Genomic DNA, 23,317 nt, shown 5'->3' with positions numbered 1-23,317 from the left:
GGACTGGGCAAGTCATCTGTACAGAAGCTATCTGTTTAATTTTTTTTTTTATCTGCCACCAGCTTTAAAGCTCTGTGAATGTTTATTTTTGCCAAAAAGGAAAAAAAAAGAAAAACAATAGTTTGTATCCTAAACATGTAAATTTGCTAATATTATATAAAAATCTAAATTAGACTTGAACTCAAAGACCTTCTAATCAAATGTTTTGTGTAATAATCTCCGGGCCACTGAGATAGGTTTAAACATTCCTTGTACTTATTCACAAAAACTAATACTAAATATTAATACCAAAGTTTTCACTGGTGTTGTATGGTACATGCTAATTTTAAATTTTTATTATTTAATACGTTTCTCGCTATATACTGAATCCGCAATGAAAACATATATCACTTTCACTTTCTTTACTAAATACATTAGGCAATTTGTTGAACTGCAACTAGATAACATAACACAACATTGGAAATTCATTGCAATTCCTTATTAGTTATCAGTTTGATATTACCTACTTTAGAGTGAATCTTTCTGATTAAAACTTAAAATGTAGACCTCTAATAAGGCCAACACTCTTATCTCATACACTATCGAGTATGTACACGTGTTAAATCGATTTTTTAAATTAATTTATTGTTTCAGTCAAATACATAAAGGGAATTTATAGAGAACCCAAATAATGTTCTGGACTGGTTTATTGAACGCCGTGATAGGCTACGGATCAAAAGAAACATATTTAAGAAAGAAAGTCAGATCTAGGGGCGTGTATATTATGATTAGGGAGGGTAAAATATATCGATGTAAACAAAGTTTCGATATATTGTTATCAATATTTTGATGCCAATGTTTTAAATATCATTTTTTTTCAACATAAAAATAAAATAATATGTTTTAAGTAAAAACTAATACAGAATAATAAAAAATATATATGAAAAACTGATAACTTACTAAGTGAAATTTTTTTTGCTAGTATGAGCCAAACTTGTTTTTGGATATGTGATTAACAAAGCTTAAATGTATCAAGAAATATATTATATTTACTTAAATTACAAATTTTTAATGAGCAATACAAAGGTAAATGTTTTAGTACTTTGATAACCAGATACATCGGAAATATCGATATTTTTTATGCCATTATTTTATCGGCACCGATATTATTCAAAAGATGTATCAAAATACCGATAATCGATATGTAGAAAAATATTACAATCTCTGGTATCACATTGCAACTTTTAACACGAACTGGAATCTCAGTATTCATAATTAATAATAAGTAACATTATTTGTATTGAAAATTAAATACAGTAATACTTATAATTAATTTTGGCTCTCTGAATAGAACTCAATTTTGTTTTTGTTTTTACAATTTGTGGTTTGTTACCTTCGACGTTTCCACCCATGATAATAATTTCTTTCACATTAGTGCAAAAATCTTTATCCATCCTAATTGCCAGAGCGATGTTAGTCAATGGACCCAAACAAAGCAGGGTAATGGAACCTGGAAAAATGAAAATATTTACAAAACATTGATAAATTGAAACATGTTTTCAAAACGAACTTAGTATTGAAACATGGTATATTTGACCAGAATATTACTTACAGAAAAAAACATTATGACACTTTCATAAAAATCAAGCAACAATAAATATATTTCTAAATAAATATATTATCTAAAAGTTATCAACGGTCAGCTACACGCAGTTGTAGGTATCTTTGCTTTATTTATTTCTGCAAAGGATTAAATTTAATACTTATAACATTTTTCACAAATATATCGTGGAAAAATAAACTGTTTAATATGTTACTACAAAATCAAGGAAGGTTGAAAAATTGCTGTAAATATCTGTTTCCAAGCCACCAAATTTTAATATTACTTATAACTTACTATTTTAATCAACCTATTTTTAATCAGGCTCAGAAATTTTTGTTTTTTAAAATTAAAAACTTACTAAATTAATATAAATAACTCCATTAACAGAGTATCTTTTGTTCTAAAATTTTATTTTATTATATATCGAGTCAAAAGAAAACGAAGTAATTTTCAAGCAATCAATTAAATTATACTTTAATTTACTGTTAAATAACTACTTGAAAATAAAAACATAGAGTAGTTCAAATAAGCTCAAGGCAGAATTTTTGTACACTACACAGAAAACTATCACCATCAAAGGTGTTATTTTGTACACACTTATCATGGCCTTGAACACGTTTTAAACTCCTGTAACTCTGTGACGGATAAATTTTTTGTTCCTTTTTTTTAACAAAATAAGATTTGAATACTTCTATGTTTTTTGTTTGGTTTAATTGTAAGTAACCGACTCTTTAAACCGGTGTATAAACCCAGTTACTCAGAAGTACGAGACCAACATGTTTCTGTTTTACAACTTTTTTTATTATTAATTTTAAATAGTTGGCTATTTGGTTTTGAAATATTAACAAACGCGTATGTTGTTTGAAATTTTGTTCGTTGTTAGTATTTCAATACGAATTAGCCAAACATCTCCCTTTAAATGGCTTATGAATGACTAGTTTAATTTTTACTTTTGCATTTTTAGTGACGTGACAAGGTTTGAGACTATGAGACCGTCTACAATAGTCCGAACCTATGCGTGGTCCGTGTCCTTATCCGAATGTGAGTGACGTCACATTGTCTCACCGGAAACTGCCCTATCAACAATTGCGATGTCCGATGTCCGAATGTATTGATTTCTAAAGTTGTAACCAGAGCGCAGTAAATGTGCCAAACCAAATGTGTTTGTTTATTGTTTTGATGCTTTGTAGTTTGAGATTGAACTTATGAAAGTTATGCAAGTTATAAGTGGCATACAACACATTCCATTTCCTTCAATAAAAAAAAAAACACGTTTTCAAACGGGAACCGGAAATTCAAATATCGTGAAAGTTCTGTTCTTTTTCTGTGTCCCAAGTACACAGGTTGGGACAAAAAGTTCAAATTGACGAATTTCTTCGGACCAGGTAGGTTCGGACCTTCGCCCACTTGACGCATGACGTCAGAGGGTCACGTGGACCAATCAGCGACGTGTGTCATTCGGACACAGTTTAGGACTTTGCTATTGTAGACGGGCCTTAATATGGACAATACTAATCTACACCAATTCCTTGCTCGGACTCGAACGCAGGACTCCTCGGCTCGGAAGCACTGCACTCCGGAGGTCTTCAAAACACAGTACGTCCATAAAAGAATGTACCAGTTATAAATTTTAGTAGTATCAATTATATGCGTAATAGAGTTTTGGTTCAAGGTCACAATCAAAGTGTAAATAAATCAGTTTTAAATAAGTGCATGCGTACTGATTCGTTGTTTTATCGCTTGCAGCGCGACCCACGGAAAAAAAAAATGGCGATCACTAAGCGTAAAGAGTTTTGTGTTCTGCAATTTTCTAAAAGTGAATTTGCAATTTCAGTACAGCGTGCGTTTTGTTTAAAGTCAAATCGTCGAAATCCCTGACCGTTTGATCGGTCGTAACGGTCCAGATGACGGAGCTCTTTTTCGCTGGCCTCCACGTTCACCTGACATAACACCAAACGGTCTTTTCCTTAATGGCTTTACAAAAGATTGTGTCTACGTTCCGCCACTATTTAATGATTTGCCAGAGTTGAGGCACAGAACTGAAGAGGCTACTGCTTCCATTACTCTGAACGTGTTAGCCAAAGTGTGGGAAGAATTGGAATGATAGGGTCAGATGTGTCTGTATAACTAAAGGTGCACATGTTGAACATTTGTAAGAAAAACTATTTTAGTTTACCTTATATTTGATTGATGATTTGTTGTAAATAGACTATATTAAACTGTTATAATATAGGTACCATTGAAACTGGGGCATTATTTTATGGACAACCTGTAGTTCAAAATTCTGTCGCTTGACTTGTCTCAAAATGACAGTGCTAAAAAAAAGTACCTATATTCTCACGCAAAGAGATATATGGGTGCTAGGTACCTTTATAAAACAGTTCAACTACAAGAACAAGACTATGCACGTAAATGAAATCATCACAGCAATATTTTCCAGCAAGAGAGACCCGAAGGCTATATTTCGGAACTAAAATTATTGTAATTCTATCGAGAAAAAAATGCGAGCAAGTCTTTCTATACTCACAAGAGTAACAAGGTAACGAGAAAATTCACGTGTTCTTTTGTTGCAAAGACACGAAATGTAACGTAGTATTCTTTAAAATAATGCCAAATCATGATGAATATACGCAAACCGTATTTCAAACTAAATTTCCGGACGCGAATCACACGTAGATTCCGCGCCCGCCGCTAGAATCCGCAACCGGCGCATCTACGTCAACTATCCAATCATTCCCATTTCCATACCGAAAATTTAAACTGTATAATGAAACAGCTTCGATAAAAGTGAAAAAAAAAAAAATCTCCGGGTTCGGGGATGATTTTACGATAAGGAAATTTTAATAAGATAGGCCTACTACCCATCTTGTTAAAGTTTTTTTTTAAACCGTTAATACTATGAAGTCCCCCTTTGGCTTTGTGAACTTTGGTTCGCTCCATCCGCCATAACACCGTGGTGGTACATTTCCGATCCATGCGACTTTCGTTCTAGTAAATAAATTACTCCTACCAAATGCCGTTTACCGAGAGAGCCGAGATGTGTACACACCAAAAAGAGGTAAGAAAGTAAAAGGAAAGTTCGAAAAAAAAAAATTCTGTGCTGACGTCATCGCGTTATCCATAATACCGGTTTATGTCCATCATTTGGTTTTCGTCTGTTAGACATCAGCTGGTTTAGACTTGTTTTCTGCGGGTTTGTGGTTCTCGTTTTGCGTTTGTAATTTTTTTCGCTTAACAAAACAGTGGGAAACTCCGTCACCTGGAGTCTCCCTCACCACGCGCGTCAGGTACAAGACGGCGTGCTCCTTCTGCAGGTGTGTCTCGACGTCTGGGGCGCCCTCGTACTCGAAGTCCCCGAAGCCGTCTCCGCCGTGGATGTCCTCCGCCCTCTTCATGGTGTCCACCAACGAGGCATGTGCGCCGCGGTACACCGGCACCTGCGCCGTCGAACATAACCTCAAAACAACACATCACGTCATGTTCTGTAACCAGTGGCGTAGCCAGGGGGAGGAGGGGTTTAGGGGTTCAAACCCCCCCCCCCTACCCTTAGCACCAATTCTTTAATTAATTTCTTATTCATCACTCAAACAAATTTCATATTAAAATTAAGAAAATTTTTACCATTACAAGATTTAAATTTAAGAACCGAAAACTGCTAAAATAGCACTATTTTACACCTTAAAATCCAAATTTTCCCGGGGGACCCCCTGCTTTAATACAGGGGGGCCATGCTTTTTAACACCCCCCCATACACAAATCCTAGCTACGCCACTGTCTGTAACTGATTCGTGCGACCGGGGGGGGGGGGGAGGGGGGGGGGAAATTTCGATTTAACGCAGTTTCTCAGACATACGCGTCCAACGGTCAGACGACTCTCGTACGAAGAGATTACAATGGAAGAGGGATTCCATCCTGAAAATAAAGATTCACTCTTAGAAAAATTGCAAAACACAAAACGCTTAAACGCCCAGGAGTCGCCATTTTGCGTGTATGTGGCGCTACAAGCCAGAAAATAACAAATCAGTACTTGCGCGTGCACTTACTTATCTAAAACGGTTTGAGTTACTTTTTATTTGTTACCTGCAACCAACACACTCTAACGCTTACAGTTGATACTATTGAAATATATAACTGGAAAATTCCTTTATGGACAGATTGTATAATATCTACAGGATAGGAATTTAACACGTATAATAATTTATTATTGATGCTTTCTTCGTCTACATGGCAACGACTCTAGCATTGTTGTGTTTGTAAATCTTTATTCTACTAAAAGAAGCATTTTCACATTGTGTTTATCCCGGGCAACGCCAGTTACTCCAGCTAGTACAGATTCATTTTCACAGTTGGACGTAGTTATGCAAAAAGGAACCAACCCACATGAAACAAACCTATTCTGAGTATTTTGAAGTTAAAGTTAATTATAAATTGTAATTCTCGTATTGATAACATAATGTGGGTATAATTTTAATGGTCTAGTATAAATACTGATATAATAATAGCAACGAAGGTACGATCAACCTTGTACTATTTTAATTTATTTTAAAATAAAATATAACAAAATTGTGGGTTGGTTCCTTTTTGCATAACTACGTCCAGTTTGCTGTGTAAAGCGTCACCGTCTACGAATACAAATTATTAAGTAAAGCTATCACCATCTAACAAAACAGATTACTAGTTAGAGCTTTCGCCATCCATCAAGTTTATGCGAGGTATTTTCCACACCTGTGATCAATTTACTGCAAATCACATGTCAACAATTATTTATGTAAGCTCATTAGGTGTGCATTATAACACACGTTTGATTACGACTTTGGTATCTAAGAGATATTAGGCCCCGCCATCTTGAATTTTTCTATTTTTTCGTTATGATTCTAATTTCGAGCTATTTATCCTAATTTTTGGCATGGGAAAGTCATAATCCAAATCTCACAGACATTCTATACCTTGTTGTAACCGCATATTTAGTAACAGGCTCTAGTCTGTAAGCTTCGGGAAATAATAACTTATTATAATCACACCAGTTCACAAGTATTAACTTCAAGTAGACAATTTTAAGTCCTACGCCATGTGAAACCAAAAATAATCTAGCATTAAAGCTTTATTGCAAGCGATATCAGAATTTTTGAAATTGCAAGATGGAGAGGCCTAAACCCCCTTAAAGTATTGTAATTAAAATATCCAACTGTAAAATAAATTTCTCTTGGAAAAATTGCTGAGGGAAATAGTTTCTTGGGTGGTGTGAGAAAGGGGGGGGGGGAGGAATTATTTGAATGCCGCAAGCCCATTGGAGGAAAGGTTCCAGGGGCGTCTTCAGTGACTTGCGCTGGTGTTTTTCATTTTTGTTTTGTTTCTTTGTCTAGTGTTCTGTTACAAATATGGACATAAATGGGGGAAAACTATTAAAATTTAATTTGAATTTAAATTAAAGTAGTGGTCAAAAACACCAAACTCAATTCATGGTTTCATGTTAGAATAAACTTTCAAAAAATTTACTGCCCTGGAAGTTTGATCGTAAGAGAATTTATAAAACTGACCCGAAGGTAACTCATCAGGTAAGAAAATCAAAATTTCTTAAGATAAATTAGCAAAACCATCGTCAAAACATAGGTTCCAAGTTGCCTTGTAATTTTGTTTGAAATAGTTAAATTTTTTTAAAACAGTTCCAGGGGAGGACCTCCAATGAAGAACCATCGTCAAAACTTAGGTTCCAAGTAGCCTTGAAATTTTGTTTGAAATAGTTAAGTTTTTAAAAAAAAAGCCTGGGGAGGACCTCCAATGAAGAACCATCGTCAAAATTAGGTTCCAAGTTGCTTTGAAATTTTGTTTCAAATAGTTAAGTTTTTTAAAAAAATTTACAGGGGAGGACCTCCAATGAAGAACCATCGTCAAAACTTAGGTTCCAAGTTGCCTTGAAATTTTGTGTGAAATAGTTAAGTTTTTTAAAAAGATTCCTGGGGAGGACCTCCAATGAAGAACCATCGTCAAAACTTAGGTTCCAAGTTGCCTTGAAATTTTGTTTCAAATAGTTAAGTTTTTTAAAAAATTTCCAGGGGAGGACCTCCAATGAAGAACCATACTCAAAACTTAGGTTCCAAGTTGCCTTGAAATTTTGTGTGAACGAGTTGGGAGGATCTCCAATGTAGAAGGACCTCCCCTGGAAGGCACTCACGTCCAGCCGGCCGATGGTGTGCAGGGTTTTGAGCGCGTTGGCGCACACGTGGTCCAGGTCGGTGTTGCCGTGCACGCACGTGACCCCCAGCAGCCGCGCGGATCCCTTGCGCTCGGCCGCGGCGACCACCATCAGCCCCATGGCGTCGTCCGAGCCCACGTCCACGTCCACCACCAGCCTCGGAGGTCGCGGGCACGCCATCTCCACCCTGCGAGCGACGAGGGGGATCCTTGGTCCGCGGAATGCCCCTGGGGCATCATCCGGGCGAGGTGGCCAACAAGCGCTGCCTCGTCGGGACACAAACATCACCCGACTCGAGGGCCATCTTCCAGATGGCCCGAACCGCAGTAATGAACCAGATCTGCAAACGTTTTTTAGCAAACGGCACTCTGCGCCAGGGTAGAAACGAACGTTCCGAAAACCATCGATACAATTGTTACGGCGAAAAATACTAGAGATAGCAGCATTTTTTTTTATGTTGCGTTTATTTCTTGTTATGACCATTATGTACTCCTTGTTTCATTTGGCACACCAACATGCTTGCTACGACCCCTGATGATCACGAAAATGACTATATGCGAGTCAGTGGCGCCAGACGCGGGTCCGTCATCTGTACGGAACCAACGAAAAAGCGAGATCTGCGCATGCGCGGAATTTGGGCCACGGAACGGCAACGGGAAAGGACACCAAAATTTGTTCTCTAAAAAAATAAGGGACCGGCATTGTCCTATAGTGCACTAGGAATACGGTTAGGGTACAAGTGTTGCATATTCAAGACTTAAAATCTTTATATTTGTTTCTTGGGATACCAGCAGTAAAGACACTGTTATCATAGAAGACAACGAAGAATATGGTGAACATAAAGTAACTGAATATGAAGAAAGTTGATGATCATGATGAATGGTAAATTGTGACTAAGACGATGAGGTCAGTGAATGTGAAGAAAAGGATATTGAAGGCAATGAGGGATGATGATGATGATGAAGGTGACGAGAACGATGATAATCATGACCGAAAATTAGGACCACGGAACAAGGGATCAAGAAGTAAATGTTGCGTGTCAGCTGAACGGCGTCCTTAATCTTAGAAAAAATGTGCTCAGAGAAGAATTAGTAGACAAGAAGCCAATCTTAAAATGATAAACAAATAAATAAAAACTTTCATATCAAAGGTTATACCTATTTGCAGAAGTAAACCTTTTTTTCGTTTGTCACCTGGAAACTAATGACCTAATTAAACATTCATGACAATATTTTCTTATTTACAGATTACTGGGAATGCGAAGAGTAGTGAACCACATTTCTAAGAGATACCGGCAGGTGGCCACCTTGCTCTTGCCATTGGTTGACCTTCAGTGCTGACACAACATCTGTTTATTTAAGTATAGTATATTGTATTAATTTGATCAAAATACTGACAGTTCTGATGTTGATGTATTGCGAGTGTTTGAAAAGGTTATATTTTCACTTATAAAAGCCAGCAAAGAAAGGAAGAACAATGATAAACAGAGTTTTGCCAACTTAAAACACTTCATGGTCACACCTTATGTATTAAAAAAATTCACCTGGGCCAACAAATATTATTCTGGCTTATTTGAAAAGTCAGGAATCAGATCAGACTCAACATTCCAACATAGCCTATACCAAGTGACAAAAAACGTGGTGTAAAATGATTTTAAAAATAATTAAACGATATTCAATGGCTTATAACTAAAAAAATCGCTAAGGATATGAAAATAACGATTAGGAACTCCTTTATGCCAACGTTTAACAGCTTAAATTTGGTATATAAAGATCTTTCACTAGGCTCGATTGTTATCAACTTATAAGTAAAAAAGAGGGGGAGGGAGCACATTTTGCTGTCCCTTGGAGTTAGCTCTCCTCACGAACCCAGGAATTGTAAATTCATCTCCAAATACCTCTGAACACATCCTAAAAGTGAAAAATTGTGCGCACAAACGTTTGTGTACAATCCGTTTTTGAACATTAGTTGATTTGACTATGTAGCTTTCCAGGGGGTTTGTGGTGCTAACTTTTAGCAAAAATATAAGGATAGTCTGTTGCTCAGCCTGCCAACTGTTGTATAAACTCTTTTATATATATTTCCCTGTCAGTGATTTACTTGAACGTATAAATGCAAAACAAACGACTGCCGAAAAAGTACTTCTTCGTTGACACACCACGTTTGTTAGCGTCAAAGTAATCTGGATAGCCTTTCACCATATCGTTTCTCGTTGAAAGCAGTCTTTCGGCCATATGCAGAGATCTCCCTTTATCTTTTAGGCTCCTTTAAACGGAAAAAGGTAGCCTAAATTACCCTGCAGAAACCTTCCTTCAACCTCCCTTCATGAAGGCGACCTAAATTTCAAGTAAAGGAAGCTGTCAGACTTTAGGCCTTTGTGTTTTAACGAGCCTTTAGTTGAGGGTAATGTTGGCGAAGGACACGTGCCCTACGATCGGGAAACAGCGAGCATCTTGGGAAGTCGAGGTCGAGAAAGTGATAAGCACGCGCAAATGGGAGGTGGAGTTCTGACGAGTCGCCTCGGAAGTGCTGGCACAATGAGACTACTTCGGGCGCCATTACCGAGGTGCGTGACGGGCATATGTCAACTGCGACTCCTCCGCATTTCCTTTAACCGCAGTTCTCCTCCGCAGCGGACTAATGAGCTCCGTCGTGGCCCGAAGACGAAGACGTGGAGAGAATTAGCGGCTCTTGTTGTCCACGCGGCAATTACTCTCCCCACACACTCCTCTCGAACCCTTTTATTCCGGTTCTTGGAAGCGATTGTACTCGTGTAGCGCTGTGCCGCGATGAAGTATGTTTCGAGGCGCACCATCTTCCTTCTGTCGGGACTTTAGTTGGCGGTGATCCACGTATGTGCATGCTATGCTACGAGGCATGTTTCATGACGTGAATACGTCTTTAAAATGGCTTCCATGGAGGGAGGCAATTAAAAAAAAAAACGAATGATAACAAAATCGGGGGGTACAGTTTGGTGTTGCAACTTCATATCTATCACCTTCATTCAAAATTTAATTACACCGCTGGGTAGCTAAAGGGTCAACAAATTCGTTACGCTAAGTGAGGACTGTGACGCATCGCGCGTGGTGGAGGGGGAAGCGCCGCTATTTTGAGGTCATTGTGCTGCGTTTCGAGATTTCCAGTATAACTTTTGACTCGGAGAAGCTACGACGTTCGTTTGAGTTTCAATCGTCATCTCTCGTCAAAATTTATCGATTGCACGTATAAAACATTAGTGTAAAATAGTTACAGTGAATATATGTAGTGTTAAAATAAAAAATATATAATGTCGGCCTATACGCGATTCTTAGTGTTCAAATATGATTATAACATACATAAAATAGCGTATTTTATATTTTCTATAGAAAATATTACCTCTTACGTAATACGTATTCACGTATAACACACGGCCGTGTGCGTGACACAACCACACCCCATTTAAAAAAACAAAAACAAAAACAAAGTACCGTTTTTTAAATAAAAAAAATACTTCTCTGAGCAATTTTATTTTTACATGAAATCATGTAACACCATGTACTTTTCTACATAGTTCCCACCAATATTAAGACATTTGTTGTATAGTGCTATCAGCTTTTGAATCCCCTCCTCATAGAAGTCTGGTGCCTGATTTAACAACCACTGCAGATAAACCGGTAACGACGTAATCGTAAAACACCTTTTTCCCCCACTTTTTCGTCATCTTTCCGCACCAAATATTCAGTAATGACAGAAGGTCGCCCAATTAGTTCCTCATCACGAACATTCCTGCTGCCATGTTTAAAAGCCCTAACCCATTTCCGTACAATTCCATAGGTCATAATGTTTTCTAGCATTTACTTCACTGACGTGACGATGAATTTCAGCCTCTTTCACGCCTTTAGCGCAACAAAAAAAAGTATCACAGCTCAAATTTCACAGTCAGCGGGATTCTCAATCGGCGGAGGCATATTTAAAGACTCGCCAAATGGTACAATGTACGTAATGTGTTATTATCTTTTGCTGACAAGTACTGATTGAACGTACCCAGTGGTCCACGCTCTACAGGACTGATTTTAGTTAAGAATTGATAACTTATTAATATAACCTTTCATTTTAATGTGTGACTTCAATTGTACGAAATACTTTAAATTACACTTAAATATTTAACATTTGATAGTGAAAACAACTCAAGTGTTAATAGAATTGTTGGATGTTTGAAGTTGATAGTCATATCAAATTCCATCTGTAGCTTAGAATAAGGTAGTTTAAGGTAATCTTCATGTTACGTGTTGTATTATATATATGTCAAAGTGTATTGTCACCGTCATTACACGCACTACACATGAATATAAACAGTACATTTGGTTTTTGATTACATTTTATTCCAAGGTCTAAAGTTACAATATTATTATTTAATGAACCTTTGAAACACCTTACCTTGACTTTTAAACTCAAGTATCGTAACACAATTCTTCATACTGGGAGAGTTCGGCTAGGATTGAGGAAATTATTAAATAAATTAGATAATTTCATTTAAGACACTAGCTGGCTCCACAAAACATTATTCAATAAGACTTGAACTTTTGTTAGAAGCCGGACCCAACATAACTTCTTGTAATTATACCTACAAAGTATAATTTAACGCATGTGTTTGGTTCCTTATATTATTGATATGCTTTGTGTGTTGTGCATGTCAAAACAGTAATATAAATATTCTGAAATTATAATTTATCAAAACCTACATGTGTTCCAACATCACTGATCAGTCAGCTGTAGAACTAAGTATTTATATATATATATATATATATATATTTGATCACAAACACTTTTACTATTCACCTATTTGACACACCCACATATAAACTTCATGTGTATATATATATATATCCTGTATATAAATAATAATTATGCAAGAGGAACTCTAAATAATAAATATTTGCATGCACACCACCAGAACATACCACTACACTTTTTATTTTATTTTACTCTGTACATGCGAAATTCCAGTTCATTCTCGCCTTATTTGTGATTTCAAACACTTTTTTGATACCTTCAAAGAAACTGGCATGGAAAATAAAACCAGGAGGGGTCTCAAAAAAGACAGAACTTTTGTTCTTCCATTGAGAATTATATTCAACCTTAATCGCAATATACGGCAGCAGCTCTGTGTTCTTTGAAAGACGAAGGGCAATCAAAATGTTAACTAGCTATGCTTACTTTCAGAAACTAAACATTCAGCAGCGCTACAAAAAAACATTAACAGTGTGGAGCAGCCAATACTACTTTAATTAGGCTCGGGAGCATTAGGGCAATAAAATTGGTTTTTTCTTTTCAAAAATTAATGCATATATTTCCTAGTTAAAATCGATTTTTGCTTATAATTTTACACAGTAATAATAACTAAATGGATTGCAGAAATTCATATTCCTGCGAATAGATTTGAGTGATAATGACTATTAAATGACGTAGCATTTATTTCTCTAAAAACAAATCGACTTAAAAATTTAATTTAGATTTTGAGATTTGAATATAAAATAATTTTGTTAAAATGCAGATATATTTACAAAATTGAAGATAAATATTTTCAAGTAAAGTTATATAAATTCCTGTACTAAAAGTGCTCTAAAATTCCTTTTAATTTCACAAAATATTTCCTTCGATTACTTAGTCCGGCGTAAGAATTATTCAATGGAACAGTAACCAAAATACAAGGATTTTTACCTTAAGATAGTAATACTTAAAAATTCTCTAAAACAGAATGAAAGTGTGTACTTTCGGGAAAGGATTTTTTTTTCTCCATTCCGACCGTGAAGTTGGCACGGGCGAGAGGCGAACTCCAGATATGTTCGAAACTGATCGGGGGTCAATGAAAAGTAGTCTTCCCTTTCGAATGTCACGGCCGACCGCCAAATCAAGCCACGAATGTTGCCCTAGCTGCGTCCCGTGGGTCGTAAAGTGAAGACGTGCTGTCAGCTCACGTTCCAATCGCCGGCTAAGGCACACAGGATTTTTCAAAAGCACGCGCCGTTGAATCTCGGCTGTAATGCGGATCATGCGTGGCGGTTACGACAATCCCCCCCCCCCCCCTCGCCTTTTTCACAAACCCACCAAAAAAAAATATCCAACACGAAGGTTTTTCAGATACGTAGCCACAATAAAAAAAAAAGATTGTCATCTTCAAATTACATGCAACTTAGCTACATAAGGTTAAAGGATATTATTTGTGAAGGATTATTGAAATCTTTAGTGGGCTACAGCAGTGTGAACACTGGCAAACGTCATACTCAGAAGCGGTTGGCATTGTGCTTCCCAGTGGTCTATTGCCGGTTTGCACGCGTGCTACTGTAATCAAGTTTAACATACAAACATATCATGTGGATTTCATGTATTTAATAACATTAATATATTTTTGTGACTTGTTTTAATGAAGACATAAGACTAATGTCTTAAGAATTTTTTTTTCTTCAAATTGTTCTATTCTCTTTTCTGAAGCAAAATCTTTACTTAAAATTCCATGTTAAAAAATTGGAGTTCTATCTGCATTTCCTGAAATATTAATGCGATTATTCATTTTATTTTAAATTTTAAAAGGTAAAGAAAACTCATAAAATAATGATATTGTTACGAGTATAATGTGGGGAGAAAACTGGGTTCGTATGGTATAGCCCATTTTATTGGTTCAGTTTTATTTATTACTAATGTCTACACCATAATATTAATTAATTCACTAAAGATTTCTGTCCATAACAATAAGTCTTAGGCTGGTCATTGAAACATTAGCACTTTCCACTGGAGATTGGCTCGACAGCGGCTCGCTCTTCTGTCCGCCTCAGTCCGTTTCCTTCGCACACTCACCCACACCGCGCCGCAGTACAGTCCTCAACTATCGCTCGCCAGGCCTTCACTCGCAGGTATCGCCTCCCGATAGGTCCGGTTCGCTCACCAAGTACCTCTTGCCCTCTTCACCTCTCGCTGATCGCACGGGTATCGCCAGTATCACTCCCCGAGGGGGGAGACTCTCTTCGCTGCTCCGCTCTTCGCTCGGAACTCTCGCGGAGGCCGGCGTCGCTGCTTTTATACTCTTGGCAGACTTTCTGGAACCGACTGGAGGGGTTAGATGTGTCGCGTCACCTTGGGCCGACCCGACGCCCGAAAAGTCCAGAAAGGCGGTGTTTATTCGCGCCATTCCGCGCGGCTGCCTCAGGAAACCCACATAATTCCCAGGCCGCTAAATAGTCATTGACAATAGCCTCAGGCGTGATGGCGGAAGGGAGGAGGCGGGTATCGAGGACCCTTGTAATCCGCACTTGGCATGCCTTACGTCAGTGGACAGCGCGTGACGTCAGTGGCCGTGCGGGGTCGCCAGGCAGCTCCAAAACTGGCGCGCGTCGCGGTCCTGTCTGAGTTCGTAACAATATAATGGTTAAACTAGACTCCCTCCTTTACAAAATCCTGGCTACGGACATTTTTTTTTTTTAGATTCTGTACAGTGTTGCGAGCTTTTTACAGATGATAGCTCTTGAAGTCTGCGTCATGTGGCTTGTCTTAAATTCGACAGTTCTTTACTGTAGTATCAGTGGTGCACATTTCCCAAGTGTCACTCGCAAAGCAATAACCTGAAGCTTGTTTACGAGCACTTATAATCAAATTTAGTTGTTTACAAACGTTTTGTAGGTTTATCGTCTCTATATTTTTTTTTTTCAATTATTGTAAACTTCTATCCTGGACCTCCATCGGGTATATTAAAGTATTAAATTTTCACCTCTAACGTGCGTTCAGGGCACGAAATATTCTAATATACAGTCTGAGTCGGAATTCTACTGACAAATCTCGGCTATAGGTTCATCATGAAACAAGTTGATAACATTTAGGGTATAATTTACGGTCTAAAATGATTCCCAAGACTGGTATACGACTTTATTAGTAGTAAAAAGTATTTTATATAAAACAATTATTTTCCTGGATAACGTTTAAACTATGTTTTACAACCACCGCAATACCTTTAAATGTTGTAAAATTATTTCATTAAAATTATCGTTTTACACCATTGTCTTTTTTTCTGATATCAGATACAAAATACAGCGACAGAAAGATACATAGACCATTGAAAATGGTCAAATAAGTACAATAAGCATATACGTGGATAAAAGTGCCGAGCTGAGCTTTATAAATAATTACTTAAACTACACCGAATATTTTTGCTGACGAGCCTTGATTTTAGATAGCATTTAAGAAACGTAGCGGGTGTAATTGTTTGAAGTGTCCTACGGTGCAAGTTCTTGCACAGAGACTTAACGGGCCTGTTAAAAAATAAAGTTATCATTAAACATTTACTCATGAAACATTGCGTTGATTAGCGGCCTCGGGTAAGCAGATAACATGCTTTGAAAAAAAAATGTATTGCGTTAAGTTACTTAAAATAATTAATTGCATTAATATATTATTTTTTACTTGGTTTTGTTGTGGGTAAAATAATAAACGCACAATTGTGTATGAAGTGACAATGACACATTAATATACGTAAAGGCAATTCCTTTTTTAAGTCACGTTACATGCTAAATAACATCCCTGTAAAGGGTCGAAGCTTGGGTTTGGATGCACAGTTGGAACTTGAGTTTGTTTTTTTTTAAATTTTTATTTACCTTCCACGGCGCCACAGAATCCATATACAACATACACTCGTTCTTATGTATGGAGAACCACAGGATTGGCAACGCAGTTGAAGCACAAAATGGCGACGGCCCCATCAATGCACAGGCTTTGTAATGTAAACAATAAAAGGTAATTTCTCAGAAACGAGTGGAATTTATGAACGCTATTTCCAGGGTAAAACAAGGAACGACTGTAGCACTGAAAAACACAATTTTCCTAATTTCATTATTTTAATAGTTAATGCCTGGCATGCGTTGCAATGCCTCAACTTATTTTTTTTTTTTTGTAATTTGTTGAAAATAGGTACACTTATACAAAGCATCTCTCTCTAATTCTCTATATCTCTCTATATAAATATACCTCTCTCTCTTTATCTGTATATCCTTCTATATCTCTGTCTCTCTCCTCTATGTACCTATGTCTATATATATCTCTTAATATGTCACACTATTAAAAATCTACGTTTTTACCTATTTATATTTTATATATATATTTTTTTACCCAGGTGTGACATGGGTACATAAAAACACGAGCGTATTCGAATGAAACGTTGCGTCAAAATTTAAAAGCAATCGATGGAGAACTTTCTGAAATTTAAGATTTTGAACGAACGAACGAACGAACGAACGTTTACATTTTTATTTATATGGATTGATGGTAAAGCCGCGACGTAGCAGTGAAGCAGACCGTCTCACCATTGAACATTCAATGGTCTCACTCACCGTCCTGGGCGACTGTGTCGCCGGCTGCGGCCCGACTCTGCCAGACACTGAGCAGTCAGTCAGCTGACTGGACCCCGGAGCGAGATAACAGCGGCGCCGTCGAGAGGCGCGTGACGTCACAGGCCACTCTGCCGACCGCACGACCTTGGGAGTTCATCCACTCGACTCGGGACGTCGCGTCGCCGTAGTCGTGGGCAATTGTTCCTCATCGCTAGGGCCATGAAAATTTCGCGAATAAGATCATGAGAGTAGCTGGAAGTTAAAACACTGTATAGCATCGCCTGTGTTTCGTGAATGGGTGAGTTACTTTGAGGCGCATGTCGATTGTTACAACAACCAATCACACTAATTCAGTGTGGAAGCAAACTCGTCCTTAGTGGCTCGTGCAAACAAGGCAACGACTTCTCTCGCAGACGGCCGCCAATCACAAGGAAGAAACCGCTTGTTGCAGTCTAGAAGGCATTCAGATTTTTTCGCGAAAATTTCCTGCCCCTACTCATCGCGCATCAAGTTTATGTCCAAGTTTTATCATTCATATTTTCAAAATAAAGTAGAGAATGTCGATAATAGAATCTCCCATTTTCAAAAGTTTTGAATTTTAATTTAGACTATTTACAACTAATCAAACATAAAATTGAAGGTAAACTAACCTTGGTTTTTTTCCCCTTACAAATGTTCAATATTAGTCAATTTAGTTATACGGCTCACATCCAACCTGAAGTCCAATTATTCTCACACTTTGGTTAACACGTCCTGAGTAATTGAAGCAATAGTCTCTTCGATTCTGTTTCTCAACTCTGGCAAATCTTTAGGTAGCGGTGGAATGTAGACACAGATTTTTTTTAAAAAACTCGAAAGGAAAAAAATTGCATGATGTTATGTAAGGTGAACGAGAAGGCCAGCGAAAAAGAGCTCTGTCGTCTCGACCATTACGACCAATCCAACGGTCAGGGACTTGGGCCTTCAACCACTCTCGTATAGAGATATTTCAGTGAGGAAGGGCTCCATCCTGTTGCCAAATAAAGTTTACAGGTTCACCCTCTACTGATTGGGGAAAGAGCCATTCTTTCAACACAGGTGGCGCTGCAAGCGAGAAAACAATAAAGCAGTACTCGCGCATACGCTTATCTAAAACTGTTTAAGTTACTATTAATTGTGACCTTGAACCAACACTCTACAACGATTACACTTGATTCTATTAAAATTTATAACTGGGACATTATTTTACGGGCATACGGTATATTTTGGCTGTGGTACAGTTTACATCGCGAACACATTCAAATGCTTACTTTATTAAAATATTTTATGTGAAATTCTATATGTTACACATAATTTCTCCCGGGAACAATGTTTTATAAGTTTGATATAGGTATTTACATAATCAAGTTATTTTGGTCTTCTACAGCTTTGCATTACAAACATAATCAATTCCTTTCTTGATTTTAATATTTAATTTAAAAATACAACTGGATACGCAATAAGGAACAATTACCGAACTGTGAAGTGAAACCTCTTTGCAGCCGGAAGGGTAAGACCAGGACTTATCCGAGTGTAACGGAAAATGCAACGCTGAGAATTGGGGAGTTCGATGACGTTGATAAGGAAGGGGGAGGGCGAATAACGAATAAAGTAGAGAGTCATACACATAACGGTAAAACTTTTCGTAGGTTTTTCGTCGCCATGTGGACCTCCATTGTGTGCTTGAGTGTTTAGTTTTTAGCGTTCAACTGAATTACTGAATACACTTAAACCTTAGTTTATACGGATCTCCGGATAATCCAGATCATGTATGTTGACATTTTATTAAATGTTCTCATAAAAATTACAATTGTATTCTACATCTATGCGAACAAAGACGGTAAGCACACGACTAAGTCTCAGACCGCACTTCAATGAAACGCGATACATGTTTTTAAGAGAATAAAGTTGACAAACTCTTTGTCAAGAAATGATGTGAAAAAATATTTTTTTATATTTTTAATGACTATTAAACAATATAGGGAATGTACACTATGTAATTTTGTTACAAAACATAGTCGTCTTTATCGTAGTAAACGGTAAGTCTGCTTATTAAAAAATTATATTTTGCTTATTGCCTAGATTACCTGGATTATCCGGATTTTCGATTGTACGGATTGACTCTGGTGCCCAGTTGGTCCGGATGTACCAGGTTTAAAAAGATTTTGTTTTATTGACAAAATGATAATTTTAAAGTATTATAGTTTCACTTCTAACGTGTAATTGCGGGCACGAAAGGTTATAATATACAGAATGAGTCTGAATTCAACTGACCAACTTTGGATATAGGTTCACTATGAAAAATACAAGTTGATAAAACCAGTTGGTATAGAGTGTTTCCTAAGATTGCTAAACGACTTTATTGAAAAAAGGGTAAATATGTATAGTAACGATGTATGCGGAAAAAAATGTTCAAAATCCTAAAATACTTTTATTCTATTCTCTTTCACTTCCTCTTTTCAAAACAATCGGCGGAGATAATAAATTCCAAATACTTTAGGAGATATCGAATTTTTTATTTTTGCAATACAAAACCTGTGCAACCATTGGAACGTCGACATTTTTGTTATTTTGCCGCGTGTTCGTGAATGCGTAATAAATAAAATGGTCGTTTAAATCAGTTACGTTATTAATACTTTCAAACTAAGCGGACATAAAAAACAATGTGAATTAATTTTAATGGCTGTTTAGTTTAAAAATATTTATAATGTAACTGACCTGGACAAAGGATGAACTGTACGAACTAAAATGGTCGATTAGGTCAGGTCAGTTACATTATGAATACTTTCAAACTAAGCGTACATTAAAAATAATATGATTTAATTTAAATGGTTTTTTTTTAGTTTTAAAGTATTTATAATGTAACTGACCTGACCTAACAAACCCGGACAAATTATGAACATTAACGACTCACGTAAATTTTTTTTATTACTTATTACTTGCACAACAATATCCAAATAAAAAATAAGACTTTAAAATTAGAAACGTTAAACAATCACCTAAGTTGGAGGCAGGTACATTTCCTTTGCCATTAGAAGGAAATGTAGTCGTTCACCTACGTCGCGATACCTCCGACGGAACATGAATAAATAAATAAATAAATAATCACGTATTGGTTCATTTGAATACTGGCCAATCACGGAACTGTCACGTGACAAAATTGTCCAATAAGAAACATAATAGATACTCGTAAACAAGAAACAATGGTCACCGCATTACACAGGCATTGTGATGAAAATTAAAAAATTCGATATCTCCTAAAGTATTTGGAATTTCTTACCTCCGCCGGTTGATTTGAAAAGAGGAAGTGAAAGAGCATAGAATAAAAGTATTTTCGGATTTTTAGCATTTTTTTTCCGCATATACCACGACTCTACATATTTACCGAAAAAAGTATTTGAGATAAAACTCTTAGCGTCTGGTTACACAATGTTTTCGATTCACCGCACCACTAATCGCTGTTTTAAAATGATTTCATTTCATTATTTTGGGATTCAGCATTATCTTCCACATTTTTTTTTCTGATGTGAGTTACCAAATACAGCCAGCAAAATGTTTTCAATTTTTTTTAATTTGCTGTTGTTGAGTTTTAACTTATTCGCGGATGAGATCGGCGTTTACACAGTGTTTGCAATATAACGTAACAAATAAATAATTATTATTTCTTGTTTCATTTTCATTTTCTGATCAATGACTGTCTCTCATAAGGCAAGTAATTTTTTTTATTTCGCAACACATCTGTTGAACTTTTGGCAAACTCGAAGAAAATTTTTCGTGGTTCAATTGTGTACTAATTTAATCCAATATTACTTTGTCAGAACTCCTAGGTTTGTCAAAATTTCCCCAACTTGGGGTGTGGTGTCTACCGTGTGCAATATTGTTTGGCAAATTTACTATACAAATATGACAATCTATTTCAGAAGTAATTAAAGTCATAGGAAATGTACCATATTTTTATGGCAAAATTCCAACAGAATTGTGTTGTTTAATAAATACGACTTAACGTTTAGAAATTTTGCAATAAAAACATACAGAATGTGACACAAGCACGCGTCTAAAATTAAAAAATATTTTGTAAGCCCTGCACAATAGAGGTTTGTTTAATTATTCTGGGTTTATTGTGACTAACTTGAGGCGAAAGCAATTATCTGCGTCCTTGAATATTATCTGCGCGTGTTTGCTGTAGGAAAATAGTCCCAGAAGGCTTCACTCTTAGGTTACGCAACGAAAAGGTGAGTTCTTGCGTTCTTTGGAGCTGAGGACTTTTTTCTATAGCGAAGTTGTTGGCCACTGTTTTGTTAGCTATCTACTGAGTCTATGAGTATAATCAGTGCCAATGATATATTGAACTCGAAATATTGTCTGAGGTAGGGGAGAGTTATATTTTTGGAAGTGAAACTTATTAACAGCCACCAGTGTTAATAGAAACGAATACATCACAATGTAACCAAAAGTAACGTAACGAAACAAAGTGTTACGCTCGGAGCGTTAAGGATAATGTAACGATCAGGAAGAGAGTGGTTAACTCAAAGGACAAAGAAGGGAGATAGATATAGATCTGCGACTCTTACAGTGGGGAAAGGAAACCATGTTTGGCGTGACATGTGATGCTAACTGGTGGGTGGGCCCATAATTACTAGCAGAAAAAAAGCGTTTTAATGGTATTTTAACTACTTAAAAAATTATTGCTTAGTAGAAGAATTGCAAATCGAAATTTTAAAACGTTTGTTGAAACAGCTCCGATAAAAGCGAAAAAGACTAGAAAGAAAAAACTTAACCCTGAATTTGGACCTGATTTTCGACAATGAATTTGATTCAAATACTGCCCATATTTTTAAAATTCATTAAACAGTTAATTATATAAAGGTTCCAATTGTGAAGTTTGGTTCGTGTCATCCGCCACAGATGGCAACACAATGTTTGTTACAGTTTTGCGTGCTTGAACTTACGTTCCATTCACGAAATATTCCTACCAAATGCCGTAAAACCATAGCTAAAATGTTACACATCAAAACATTCCCAGGGGTATTTCGGATGGCTTAACAACTGACTATAAGGGCGGAGGCATTTAAGGTCACACTGACTGGAGCGTCAGACTCCGCGTCGACCTTACGAGAATGGTACAGAATTTGACTTGCAGTCTTTCTATCACTATTGGATTACCGCAGGCTTTCAGTGCTATGGGTTCTGGGTTCAAATCTCAGGTAGGGAACTGTTGTGAATTGCTGTTGTGTCAAATGTCAATGCAAATGAGAAATTAAATTTTAGTTAAATGTTTATATGGTTAACTTGTAGGTGATGATAACTTTTTTAGATTCATAGAATTTTTAATATCATACTATTGAGCCGCCCCGGCTAAGAACGGGTGCGATCTATTAATTTTGGCTTTATTTAAATTTATTAAGTAACTCCTTATAAGTATCAAGTTCTCGTAAGTGGCCCGGTGATTTAAACTTTACATTTACGTCGGTAACATCTTGATTGAAACTATTTACCTAATTAAAATCAGAAATTAGGAAGGTGTAACTGATGAACCGACAAAAATAATAATGTACCTATTAAATAACATTGCTCTAAAAGGCATGGTTCGAAGGATCGGATATTACATAGTGTAAAGGTCAATTCTGGTCGAAATTAAATGCTTGAGGTTAACTTACATATTTAATTTGGATAGTGATTAATAATATATTGCTCAAAAAATTTGTTTTGGAATAAATTTTGAAAGAGAAAAATGGTTGTGCGAGTCATCCTTAAAAAGATAAACATATGCTATCGCGTACTATTCTGTAGGCATTTAATACCTACATTTATGTAGTATATTAATTTGAAGTATCATTCATTTTTAATTCAGCGTAAGCCAAAGCGCAATAAAAACGTCTCTTTAAGAATTGATTAAAAAATATCGATATTTCTCTACTATCTTTAACTTCAATATGAATGAATGTATAGTATGTCTTTAAAAGAATGTACCACTTATAATTTTTAACTGTAAGCTTTGTAATGTGTTAGTTCAAGGTCACAATTAAGGAGTAGCTCAAAACGTTTTTGATAAGCACATGCGCGAGTACTGCCTTGTTGTGTTCTCGCTTGCAGCACCAACTAAGCAATATGGCGACTCCTAAATGTAAAGCGTTTTGTGTTATGCAACTTGATAAGGAGTTAATCTGTAAT

At 36.6% G+C, this 23,317-nt stretch overlaps 2 protein-coding genes across 3 annotated transcripts in view; one reads left to right on the top strand and one right to left on the bottom strand.

Moving 5' to 3' along the window:
- LOC134539685 (nucleoside hydrolase-like) overlaps positions 1–17,209 on the bottom strand; it is a 32,945-nt gene extending 15,736 nt beyond the window's left edge. For both annotated transcript variants that reach the window (XM_063381882.1, XM_063381883.1), the window contains exons 1-4: positions 17,129–17,209; positions 7,755–7,962; positions 4,842–5,019; positions 1,373–1,489 (exon numbers count right to left, since the gene is read on the bottom strand). In XM_063381882.1, the coding sequence (XP_063237952.1) occupies positions 1,373–1,489; positions 4,842–5,019; positions 7,755–7,955 (496 nt within the window). In that variant the 5' untranslated portion in view covers positions 7,956–7,962; positions 17,129–17,209. The remainder of the gene's footprint in view (positions 1–1,372; positions 1,490–4,841; positions 5,020–7,754; positions 7,963–17,128) is intronic.
- LOC134539686 (prohormone-1-like) overlaps positions 1–23,317 on the top strand; it is a 344,120-nt gene that overhangs the window by 4,864 nt on the left and 315,939 nt on the right. The gene's annotated exons all lie outside the window — the stretch shown is intronic.

The sequence above is a fragment of the Bacillus rossius genome, chromosome 15 (assembly GCF_032445375.1).
Source record: "Bacillus rossius redtenbacheri isolate Brsri chromosome 15, Brsri_v3, whole genome shotgun sequence".
NCBI lineage: Eukaryota > Metazoa > Arthropoda > Insecta > Phasmatodea > Bacillidae > Bacillus > Bacillus rossius.
Note: the sequence above shows the minus strand (reverse complement) of the source record. Positions and strands in the feature narration are given on the sequence as shown.